This window comes from Macaca thibetana, chromosome 17, assembly GCF_024542745.1.
Source record: "Macaca thibetana thibetana isolate TM-01 chromosome 17, ASM2454274v1, whole genome shotgun sequence".
NCBI classification, from domain to species: domain Eukaryota; kingdom Metazoa; phylum Chordata; class Mammalia; order Primates; family Cercopithecidae; genus Macaca; species Macaca thibetana.
Genome location: NC_065594.1, coordinates 79,391,695 through 79,404,986, shown reverse-complemented (window position 1 = coordinate 79,404,986; position 13,292 = coordinate 79,391,695). Strand labels below are relative to the sequence as shown.

General features: G+C 36.9%; 1 protein-coding gene across 1 annotated transcript in view; it reads right to left on the bottom strand.

Annotated features, from left to right (window-relative positions):
- Window positions 1–1,902: 1,902 nt before the first annotated feature.
- The window catches only part of TM9SF2 (transmembrane 9 superfamily member 2), a 74,650-nt gene continuing 63,260 nt past the window's right edge, over window positions 1,903–13,292 (bottom strand). Inside the window, exons 14-17 of the mRNA XM_050765977.1 lie at window positions 11,630–11,781; window positions 10,435–10,546; window positions 6,545–6,716; window positions 1,903–2,601 (exon numbers count right to left, since the gene is read on the bottom strand). Of these exons, the coding sequence (XP_050621934.1) occupies window positions 2,534–2,601; window positions 6,545–6,716; window positions 10,435–10,546; window positions 11,630–11,781 (504 nt within the window). The 3' untranslated portion in view covers window positions 1,903–2,533. The remainder of the gene's footprint in view (window positions 2,602–6,544; window positions 6,717–10,434; window positions 10,547–11,629; window positions 11,782–13,292) is intronic.

Here is a 13,292-nt window from a genome sequence, read left to right as displayed (position 1 = left end):
GGGGGAGGATCACTTGAGGTCAGGAGTTCGAGACCAGCCTGGCCAACAAGGTGAAACCTCATCTCTACTAAAAATACAAAAAATGAGCTGGGTACGGTGGCGGGTGCCTGTAATCTCAGCTGCCCGGGGAGCTGAGGCAGGAGAATCACTTGAACCCGGGAGGCAGAGGTTGCAGTGAGCCCCGATCATGCCACTGCACTCCAGCCTGGGCAACGAGAGCAAAACTCCATCTCACAAAAAAACAAAACAAAAAGAAGAAAAAGTTACACCAAATCAATCAGCTGACTTTTAAATCACTAAGCTAACTGTTCACTAAAGGAAAGCTAAAATTGAAGAAACTTAACTTTGGTCAATAAAAACTAACCTGGTATCTGAATCAGAATTTTTAAAAAGTAAAACCTTCTCTCTGTTGAGTCAACCAGCCTATCTCAACAGCTCCTTAAGAGAATCACAGTTGGCCTTCCTTATCTGAGAGTTCTGCATATGCAGGTTTCAGTAACAGCAGATCAAAAATGCTTGAAAATAAATTTTAAAAAATGAATGCAATAAAAATACAAATGGAAAATACAGTATAACAAGTATTTACAGAGCACTTACATTGTATTAGGTATTGTAAGGAAACTAGAGATGATTAAAGTACATGGGAGGATGTACACAGATTATTTGCAAATTTATTTGTTCTAACTGGACACACATTTTTATACCAAGGACTTGAGCATCCATGCATTTTTGGTAAGCACAAGGGTCCTGGAACCAATCTCCCATAAATACTAAGGGTGAACTCTACCCATAAAAAATAAATACAAGAGATATATAAAATAAAACTGAAAAGAAACTCTTCTATCTTAAATACTCCATATTAAAAATGACCAAAGCTCCTCCTTCACTCTTCAAAACCAACAGGTCCGTTTTCTTAAAAAACGACAGTGACATAAAATTATTCAGTAAGGCCGGGTGTGGTGGCTCACGCCTGTAATCCCAGCAGTTTGGGAGGCCGAGGCGGGCGGATCACTTGAGATCAGGAGTTCGAGAACAGTGTGACCAACATGGAGAAACCCCGTCTCTATTAAAAATACAAAATTAGCCAGACGTGGTGGCACATGCCTGTAATCCCAGCTACTCGGGAGGCTGAGGCAGGAGAATCGCTTGAACCCGGGAGGCAGAGGTTGTGGTGGGCTGAGATCACGCCATTGCACTCCAGCTTGGGCAACAAGAACGAAACTCTGTCTCAAAAAAAAAAAAAAATTATTCAGTAAGAACCCAGTAACATCATGTAAGTGGCAGCTAGTAATTTCAGTTGTAAGTTTAATGACAGTATCTGATTTGCTCTCTTAAGCAGCAAGCAGAGACCCTAAAATACAAATGAATATGCTCACGGATACAAGCAGACTGATATTTCTGAATCACCCCACATGCCTATATTCTACATAAATGGATTTCAATTAGTGAGATGAATGTGAAAGACAGTGCATTTCTTAACTCTTAGAAGTAAAACTGTTTGTGAAATTAAATTAAAACAATGAAATCCTAAAGATGAAGACTTGCTAGTCACTGCTAATGTACAGGTAATAAAACCTGACTTAAAATACTGTATTTTGAAAAACAAGTCAAAACTAGAAGCTCCTTGATGACAATGCAGTAAGGCCCACCTTAAGTACTTGTGGATAATCCCTCTGTCTAGATACGCAGGACTTCAGCCTCCTCTACTGCCCCACAGCGAACATTTTAGACAATGCCTTAAACACTGAAATGCCATTCAGATCCAAACTCAGAAAGTGTTACATTAACAAAATCCAGTAAAACCTGATAACATAGTATAAATCATTTCAAAACACCCTTGGTAAATAGATCTGTATTTACAGAACCTCCTTGAACATATAATAGGTAATGATGCAATGAAGACATTTTTATAATATTTATTAAGATAACAAATTTATAAATTGAAAGACTCAGAGGCACATAGTTTAAAAGGCCAATACCATGGGAATAATGAAGTCAACACAGAAAGGTAAGAAGATATGAACAGTTACAACCAATACAAGATTTTCTTTAAAAGCCACACTCCCCTGGTGAACACATCACAGGAATCATCCTTCAAAATTACCATGATAAAAAGTCATTTCCTTCAAAGAAAAATAATTCTTTCCACCTACCGAGCCTAGAAAATCCTATTTACAATCCTGTGTCCTGCCTTTCATCAGTATTATTTAACATGGCCTCCTCTATTCTGCCATTAGAAGCATGGAAAATTTTATAGCTACTGTATTTACAAATGCACATAATATTTAAATTTGCTCTTCATTGAGAACAACCGAATATATACTTAATCAAATCACAATACAAATGCTTTATAGTGTTGAAGACACATCTCATGGGAGAAAGGTATGTGGGAAGAGGTGTATTTAGAATTACGGTGTTTCTGAAGGATTACTAGGCCAATAATTCTGATAAAACTCAAGGTAGTCACAAAAACAGGTCTTTGTTGATGAAGAGTTTAATTTATTTCTGTTTTAACTGGACACACTGGACTTCTTCAGTCAACCTTCACCACACTGTATATTTTGGTAACAAACCAAAAGCATGCAAAGAAGCCAATTGTTCCTATAAGAGAAAAAATAAAAATAAACCTTTTCAAAGGAAGTGTCATACTTTACACAAAAATACAGACTTACAATGACTGGTTCCTTAAAAAAGTCCCAAAACTATAAACTATTACCCGCCAGGAATATATTAAAGATCTATGAGCACGTCTGAAAAATATACGACCACATCAAGTTTCTTACAAAAACTGATAGAATTTTTTTCTACTCTAAGATTACCTAAGCTTTCTACAATACACATTATTTTCCTTACTACATAGAAAAGACTGAAGGATGTCAACTGTCCTTTCCTATTTAAGAATATTTTATAACAAAATGGAAAATGCTACTAGAATTTTTTAAGGTATGAGATGAATACATTAAAACAGGTTCAAATAATGATTAAATGGGGATATTTTCTAAGTACAGTTATTGGAAGTTATCAGTCTTCAAAGAATTATAATAAAGTAACTCAGTAAGTTTTTACATAATGTTAAAAGTGACATGATTAGGATAATAACAGAAATGCATCCTAGCTGAAAATGAGAGACAGCATGGCAGCAGAGAACACAGCAGCTCTGTCATGAACTGTGTGTATCATCCTTGGGCAAGTCCACTGACATCTCCAAGCCCATTTACCATATTAACTAGAGAGAAATTTGTCTGTCCTCATTGCCTCCATGGACTGTTATATAGAGTAAATGAGATAATTCATGAAAACAATGTATGGCTTGATTTTCAGGTATCAGTCGAGATTCCAAAGAATTTGAACGCTAGATGGGGACACACGGTTTGTTTGTTTTTTTTTTTTTTAGTTAAGCAAAATTAGCTAATGTTTATTTTCATATATGAAAAAAACTCTACAGTCAAATCACGTAGAGTTAGAACAGAAAATATGGTTTTATGATATAAAATACATTAATAATATTTATCATGAATAGCTAGGAGGATAGTCATAATTATCTCAGTACTGGGAAGACAGTTGATGATGAAGTATTCATTCCTGATAAAAACTCTTTTTTTTTTTTGCTGTCTCAAGAACTTTATTAACAGATCATTAAGTGTTTTTTTTTTTTCCATTTTTTAAATTATACTTTTAAGTTCTAGGGTACATGTGCACAACGTGCAGGTTTGTTACATATGTATACACGTGCCATGTTGGTGTGCTGCACCCATTAACTCGTCATTTACATTAGGTATATCTCCTAATGCTATCCCTCCCCCTCCCCCCACACAACAGGCCCCGGTGTGTGATGTTCCCCATCCTGGGGACACTCTGTCAATGAGACAAAAATGAGGTTCAAAGGGGTTAAGTGACTGTCTCATGGTCACATGGATGGTATTTGTGGCCAGAATTCAAATGCGTTTTTTCTGACTTCAAGCATAGTACTCCTTCCACATGCACACATAAGGGGCTATAAATAGTCCTTGTATAAATTTTACACTTAAAGTCTCAATGGTTTTCACCATTGTTTTAAATGCAGTACTCAGAGACAATATTAAAGGAGATTTTCTAAATCAAGAGACTATACATGGGACATTACCGTGGGAAATTACAAACATCATTATATCCATCCTTCTTACATTGTATATGTACTGAGGCCCTACTTTGTGCAAGGCACTGATGTGTGTTTTGGAGAACATACAAATATACCTTTTGCATACTCCAAAGGGTTATTATTCAGGCTAGGATTGGGGTTAATTTCAGAAAAGCAATAATGAAAACATCAATATATTTATATAACCTTGTACTTACTTGCATAAATTTCAAGATGACAAACAATATTTTAAGATGAGAAAAACATTTAATCACTATCCAGGCAATTCTAAGAAACTGAAGTTTAGTTACTTAATTTTGTTCTTTTTTTTTTGAGACGGAGTCTCGCTCTGTCACCCAGGCTGGAGTGCAGTGGCGCGATCTCGGCTCACTGCAAGCTCCGCCTCCCAGGTTCACGCCATTCTCCTGCCTCAGCCTCCCGAGTAGCTGGGACTACAGGCGCCTGCCACTGCGCCCAGCTAAATTTTTGTATTTTTAGTAGAGACGGGGTTTCACCGTGTTCGCCAGGATGGTCTCGATCTCCTGACCTCGTGATCCACCGTCTTGGCCTCCCAAAGTGCTGGGATTACAGGTGTGAGCCACCGCGCCCAGCCAATTTTGTTCTTAATATGGAATATATGTACATACTAAAAGTGGCTTCTTTCCTTTTGTGACAGAATAATTACTTCTGTTTTGTAAAATGGATTGACTTAAATACAGTAAAATGGCATTGCTTTGGAGTTCTGAAGCAAATACAGACCATACCCTATTTTAGAGAAAGGTAAGGCATTTAAAGGGCTCACTACTCCCTTATCCAGAACCCTTCCACCTGTTCACTAAAGGAAAAATAAAATTGAAGAAAGTGAAACACACTATAAGTCACTGGTTTAACTGGTTGGTTCAATTGGGATGTGGCTCCATAATTCAGATTACAAAACTCAACTCTGAATGAATGAAAATGTAACACTTTAAAAATCAAACTCAGCCAGGTGCAGTGCCTCACGCCTATAATCCAAGCACTTTGGGAGGCCAAGGTGGGCAGATCATCTGAGGTCAGGGGTTCGAGACCAGCCTGGCCAACATGGTGAAACTCTATCTCTACTAAAAATACAAAAATTAGCCAGGTGTCGTGGTCACGCACCTCTAATCCCAGCTACACGGGAGACTGAGGCAGGAGAATCACTCGAACCTGGGAGGCAGAGGTTGCAGTGAGCCAAGACCGCACCACTGCACTCCAGCCTGGGTGACAAGAGCGAGACTCCACTTCAAAAAAAAAATCAACATCAATAAAATTTAGGTGATGGTTAAGCTATCATTTTCTGTATGATATGCCTGGAAAAACAACAGATTTTCATAGTGATCATTAGTTTTTGTGTGTAGGCTAGGAATAAATTATTCCCTATATGCATTTATGGACACACAGGGCACAAAAATAGTTATTCCTTGTTTCACTGGCTACTGCTGTTTTATAGATGATTTATTAAAATTTACAGCTCTGGACCTAAATCTATCACGTAGCACCAAGACACGCACCCCACCATGTCTGATCAATGACCTGGAATACAGAATTGATGTAAGTGCCTTAAACCTGAGACAGCAGCACAGACGCTTCAAAACCCGACTCCAGGCTCTGACATGCCAACAGATGAGTGAAAAGCAGAACAGGTTTAATTGGGGAAAAAAAAGAAATTTTTTTTTTTTCTTTTTGGCTCCTGTATTTTCTTCCATAACATGCATGATGAGCTAAAATTTCAGATGCACACTTCGTGCAGTATTACTTGTGACAAAGAAAGGTGCTATAATTCTTTTTTTAAGTTCAGTCACTCACGCCACAAATGTTTACCAAGCACCCTGGGCTCTGAGATACAGAAAACCTTTATCTAGTTAAGATACAGAAGATATATACACATACAAAATTAATACCAATATAATACACACTATATCCTATTCAGTACTTGAATTTTAAAGTGGAGATAAAATCTTCTAGATTAAGGAATGTCCCATTATCTTTCCTTGATATCCCCGACCTACTCTCAGTCTCATCTTGACTTCACCTCCTCAGTTTCTACTTAGTCCTAAACTTAAGTCACTATAGCTTCTACCCCATTTCTGAAGTGGGAAAAAAAAAAAAAGACTGTGTGTACCTTTAAGAGATTAACAGAGGAAAACTATGAGCTGTACTGGCCCACGTGTCCCTGAACCCTTACCACAACTATGACCCTGTTTAGCCGCCTTCTCCCGGCTTCTGTTTCATCATCTTTATGCAACTCACAGGTGGGCAGACCAAACTATGCCTAGTTGAGAGGAGGACTAAATACAGGAGCACTAACAGAATAAGCCTTCATGGGTTTTAAAAAAGATAAACATTTATAAATTATTTGTCTAAAAACTTACAAAATAAAAATAATCACTTAAATTCTAATTTTACCTGTAAAAAGAAAGAAGATCAAAACCATTATCATGGTATAACCAAAGTACAGAATTGTGCTTGCTGTTCCTGTGATCTGCAGTTTTGAAAAGAAGTAATGTATTGCATATATTAAGAAATAAACTGCAGTAAAGCCGCTGGTAAGGAATGAACGCCATTGCCAATGATAATCCTAGGTAGTAAAGAAAAAAGAACAAGAATTACATTCCAATTAATAGATAAGATGTAGTTAACTAAGGTTCAAAGCAAGCATAATAAATGAGACAGCCCCCAATCTAATTTCTGCTATCAGTTCCAGGCTCTTTCTCCTACTGAACTTCACCCATTCCTCTCTCCTCACTAAAGGTGCTAAGAAGTGCCCATTGTCTTTGGTGCGGCTGCTTAAAAACTGGCTAAAAATGTTTGGAAGCAGCTTAAACTGTTTATGAATAATAAAGCATTAGGTTGTATTTCAAAATTTATTCTTCCCAAAGAAAACCAATGTACAAATAGCTTACAACTTACTTACAGGGTTTGACATTAATATTATTATATTAAATAAGTCTGGTCAACTCTGTATTAAGAAGAAGATTATTCTATTCAGGCCTGGTTGGAATCCAATTTCACTTATTACTAACATAATTTAAACAAGGCAGATGATTAAAATAGCTCTTCTTGCTTTTAAGTGGCTTATAGCTTAATAGAAGATCTTTTAAAAGAGAACACTTCACTATCTCTCTTGCCCTTTGGAATATGTGAAAAATAAATACATTCAAAAAGCAAACTAAGATTAGAAAATCCTAAAAATACACACATGCACACGCGCACACACACACACAAAATGCAACAGCTAATCAATAAATGCAACAGGTAATCAACAAATGCAGCAAAATTGCAGGGTAAAAGATCAACATACAAAAGTTGGTTGTGTTTTTACACACCAGCAATGAGTAATCTGAGAAGGAAATTAAAAAACCCAATTCCATTTAAAATAGCACCCAAAAGAATAAAATACCTAGGAATAAATTCAACCAAGGAAGTGGAAGACTTGCACAATGAAAACTCTAAAATTCTGCTGAAAGAAATGACAGAAGACCTAGGCAAATGGAAACACATCCCGTGTTTAGGTACTGTTAGACTAAACATTGTTAAGACAGCAATACTCTTCAAAATGATCTACAGATCCAATGTAATACCTGTCACAATTCCAATAATCCAACGATTCAATTTCTGCAGATATGGAAAAGTTAATCCTCAAATTCAAATGGAATTGCAAGGGGCTCCAAATAGTCAAAACAATCTTAAAAAAGAACAAAGCTGGAGGACTCAGCCTTTTTTATTTCAAAACTTACTACAAAGCCATAGTAATCAAAGTAGTGTGGTACAGGCCTAAGGAAAGCATATAGATCACTGGAATAGCATTGAGAGTCCAGAAATAAACCCATACATCTATGGTCAATTGATTTTTGACAAGGTTGCCAAGACCATTAAATAAGGAAAGAACAGCCTGTTCAACAAATGGTGCTGGATAACTGGATATCCATATGTCAAATAATGTAGCTGGACACTACATCACACAAAATACAAAAGCTAACTCAAAATGGATCAATAACTTAAACACATGAGGTAAAGCTATAAATCTCAGAAGAAAATATGGGGGTAAATCTTCATAACCTCGAATTTGGCAATAATTCTTTTTTTTTTGGTGGGGAGAGGGGGACAGGGTCTCACTCTGCCACCCCAGTTCTGGAGTGCAGTGGTGCAATCATGGCTCACTGAAGCCTAGACCTCCTGGGCTCAAGTGATCTGTCCACCTCAGCCTCCCAAGTAAGCCACCACACCCAGCTAATTTTGTTATTTTTTATAGAGACAAGATCTCACTATGTTGCCCAGACTGGTCTCAAACTCCTGGGCTCAAGCGATCCTCCCGCCTCAGCCTTCCAAAGTGTTGGGATTACAGATAGGCGTGAACCACCATACTCAGCCCTAGTTTGACAATCATTCTTAGATATGACACCAAAAGCATAAGCAACAGAAGAAAAAAAATAGATAAATCTGACTTCATCAAAATTTAAAACTTCTGTGCAAAGGACATTATCAAGAAAGTGAAAAGGATAACCTATAGAACCAGAACTGCAAATAACAATCTAACAAAGATCTACTATCCAGAATAAATAAACTGTTACAACTCAACAAAAAGACAAATTTAAAAATAGGCAAAGGACTTGAATGGCTATTTCTCCAAAGAAGAAATACAAATGGCTAACAAACACAAGTACAAATGCTCATCATTAGTCACTGCAGAAATGCAAATCAAAACCAGAATGAGACACCGCTTCACACCCACGAGGACAGCTACAATTTTTTCAAAAATGGAAGGTAATTGTTGGCAAAGATGTGGAAAATTACAACCTTTGTACATTGCTGGTGGGAATGTAAAATGGCACAACCACTGTGGAAAAGTTTGGTAGTTCCTTAAAAAATTGAACAGAACTACCACATGACCCAGTGATTCCACTCCTAGATATATACCTCAAAACCAAAAACAGGTACGCAAATGAACACTTGTACATGAATGTTCACAGCAGCACTATTCACAACAGCCAAAAAGTAGAAACAATACAAATGCCCATCAATGGACAAATGGATAAACAAATTTATCATTCTGCCATAAAAAGGAATGAAGTGGCCGGGTGCGGTGGTTCACACCTGCAATCCCAGCACTTTGGGAGGCCGAGGCGGTGGATCACAAGGTCAGGAGATCCAGACCATCCTGGCTAACATGGTGAAACCCCGTCTCTACTAAAAATACAAAAAAATTAGCTGGGAGTAGTGGCGGGTGCCTATAGTCCCAGCTACTCGGGAGGGTGAGGCAGGAAAATGGCGTGAACCCGGGAGGCAGAGCTTGCAGTGAACCGAGATCATGCCACTGCACTCCAGCCTGGGCGACAGAGCGAGACTCCGTCTCAAAAAAAACAAAAAAAGAAAGGAATGAAGTACTACTATACATACCACAATATGATGAACCCTGAAAACATGCTAAGTCAAAGAAGCCACACACAAAAGGTCACATATTATATGATTCAATTTATAAGAAATGTCTGAACAGGCAAAACAGACAGAAAGCAGACTGTTGGTTGCTAAGGCCTAGGGGAAGCGAGGAATGAGGAGTAACTGCTTAGCAAGTATAGGGCTTTAATTAGGGGTGATAAAAATATTTTGGAACTAAACAGAGGTGGTGGTAGCACAACACTGTAAATGTTGTAAGTGCCATTAAACTGTCCACTTCAAAATGGTTCATTTTCTGTTATGTAAATTTAACCTCAATTTTTTGAATAATATACCAAGTTTAATAAAGTTAGATTTTTCTCCAATATAGACAATACATATTAAATAATAGATTTAACACAACCTAAATCTTTAAAATTCAATTCTACTATTACATAAGGATACTATCATTTTGGTGCTGCCATGAAGAGAACTTATTACAATGTGATTATAGAAACTTTTTAATGAATTTTCTTACTAGTTTACTTCTATTAAATGTTCAGTCTAAATTTGTTTTTAATATATTATTTTATATTCTTTTATCTCAGGCATGATATATATATTTATATCACAAGAGTATTAATTTTTAAGTTGGTTAAAAACCAACAGTGAAAAGTTAGCACAACTTACTATTTCTGGAAAATTAACATGTTAAAGTCTCTAATAGTAATCTCTAACTAAATACACTGAACCGGGATATCTTAATCCTAAAGAAGGTTGCATTTGATTTAGGAATATAGGTCAATGTCTATCATAATAAACATACATCTACAGAAATTATTTTAATAATATACAAATTGCAATATGCCAAAGTTATAAATACTGTCTATAAATTAACATAAGTGAATACTGCTAATACATACCTCTGCACATAGGTGGAAATAGCAAAGAAGTATAGTTGCTTCAGAACAGGTAATAACCAAAATGATAAACACCAGAAATAGGAAGCCAAACATGTAATACATCTGGTGTGACCTGTAATCAAACACGTCAAGATGAAACTATACATATTTTCAATTTGACACCACACATAACACAATCTTTTCATTCTTCTTGAACTGAAAAGGTTTGCTTTTTCTCTCAACTAACCGAACAAGACGAATTATCACAGGTTGGGATAGTGATGGGGTGGGGAAGGGGAGGAGTAGGAAGGATATGTCAGTGTCACTGGACTTTACCTTCCTGCTCAGGGAGGCCTGAAACTTCTACTTGTTCACATATGGCTAGTCTACTCATCTCCTGGTGAGCCAGACATATTTGATAAACACTGACTGAAAAGACAGAGCCAACTAAGAATAGGTAACCGTTTCTTATCACATATAATAAAACCAGTTGAATTTGGAAAATTAATATAACAATTGAGAAGGAAAGATATGTTCCAATCACCAAAAAGCTCAAATTTAGTTCTAATTTTCTGTAACCTCCAACCTTGGTACTTTCTGTAACATATGTCAGTGTGATCCACTAACAGTCATGATATAACACTATATATATACACACACACGGAATGGCTCAAAATGACTATTATGAGTTTTTACATGTGAACAAGGAATCGGAGAATGAAGGCATCTGAGAATTGGAAAGGACTCTGCAGGTCATCTAGACCAATCCCTTCATCAATCCCCTCCAACAAGTGCTCAGAGGATCTTCTCCGGAGCAGTGCAGGTTAGTTAGGAACACAGGTTTGGAGAAACTTCGGTGAATTCTCTGTCACAGGGTTGCTGTGTAACAAGGCAAATTACTCAACTTACAAAGCCTCATTTACATCTCTGTAAAATGGGGATAACACTCACCTCACAGAGTTCTGAGAATGAAGTAATAAGAATTAAGGAAAAGGAAGAATTAACAAGCCTTCAATTCATATTATACTAACTGTTATCACTACTGTTCTTCTTCCCACATAGAAAAGATAAAAATAAGCTTTTGGCTTTTAAGATTTCTGGTTACTGAAGAACTGTCTACATTTATAGGATACAAATAGTAACCCATAAAAACAAACGAAAAGCAAATATTATATATAACGGTAGTAAGAATGAGAAGACTTTGTCCTTAGCTTACCAAATACTATTCAGAATGAAGAAAAGCTGTATAAAGATGCAGCCAAAGGGCAAAATCCCTCCCATGACAATACCAGGCAAGGGCTTTGTGTAGAACGATTGTTCAGGAATCTGACGTGGAATCTGATTGGTTCGAACTGGGTGTTCAATGGCCTTCAGTAAAGAAAGGAAGGAAGAATTCATAATTATGTATCTGTCTTAAACATTCTTCTCTGCACAAGATTATTTGCCGGCTTTTTTCCAGCTTCCACGCTGTCACTAATGGCAATAAAGTCTACTTAAGACATCAAATTGAAATTTGTCTTTAGAAGCCATCAACCAGGTACCATCAGGTACAGTACTCGGTCTGTCTACTGGAACAAGTTAATACTGTCTCCAGCAGTGATCCACTGACTAACGGCTTCAGACACAGGAAGAAGTACACAGGAGATAAGAGAATACTTGGAAAATAATAGTTAATAAAAAGGTAGAGTTAGGCTTTTCATTTTCATTACCTATGTACTGTAAGAAATCAGCTGGTTCTGCAATTTTGGTCAATGTATTTTTATTTGGAGGTGGGCAATGTCATCTTTATTAAAATTGCTCAATTTTACTAAGACTTAAGAACATGAAGACAACAACGAATGGCTGTATGAAACTTTACGACCATAAGGAGTTGGTGATGTTCTCAACTATTCTCCCTTTCATGACACTACCTGGTGGTATGAAAACCACTGGAACCTGAAGTACACAAGCAGCCACGTGAGAGGGGAAAGGAGTACAGATGTAGAAATTTATTTTCTTGTAAAAAAGTTCAAAAATATCCTTCTATAGTTTTTGTGATGATAAATCAAAATTTAAAACTTGGTATTTTCATTCAGACCATACTTCTGCAGACTAGATTGTTATTTTACATGTAGATACATGAGTATACAGGCAGAGAATCATGTATATCATTCTCCAATACTTACATTTTAAACTTTTATTTATTTCCCACGCTGATATTAAACAGAAATATTATAAACTTCAAACCAGCAAAGTTTTGGAATTTCAAGTAATTATTTAATCAATGTAATTAAAAAATTCAAACCCTGTCAGTTCACTACTTCTGAGGTATAAAGTCATAAATTAAACAAAATGCCAAAGTTGTTTAAAAAAATCCTTCAGCAGCTAGGCATGAAAGTGCAGTGGAGGCTGTGGAACAAGCACCAGCTTCTGCCAGGGCCTTCCGGGTCCTGCTCACCAAGTGTACTAAACACACAGTCTTTCTTTTACCCTGTGGACTTGATATTTTCAGAGAAGGACAGGGATACCGAAGTGTGGTTAAAGAAGGATACTGGTAAGACGGAAGAATAATATTTCATTTTTTTCCCTTTTAGCCTGAGGGCAGAAGTGGGCAGCAAAGTGAGAGAAGGCCAACTGGAGGGTGAGAGAGAAACCAGAGGAACGACTGAAACCTGATTATGATCTTCCTTAAAATCCAATATTAGCAGGGAAGCAGATACAATTTATTTCAAGCAGATACAATTTATTTCAAAGCTACATATCAATCACAAACATTTGCTACTCTTACTCTGCAGCCACTTTTCTTATAGTGACTTCTTAACCCACCCTCTCTGCTTACTTAGTTAAGCTTTGTGCATTCTGGGATGCCAAGGGAGGTGGATCACCTGAGGTCAGGAGTT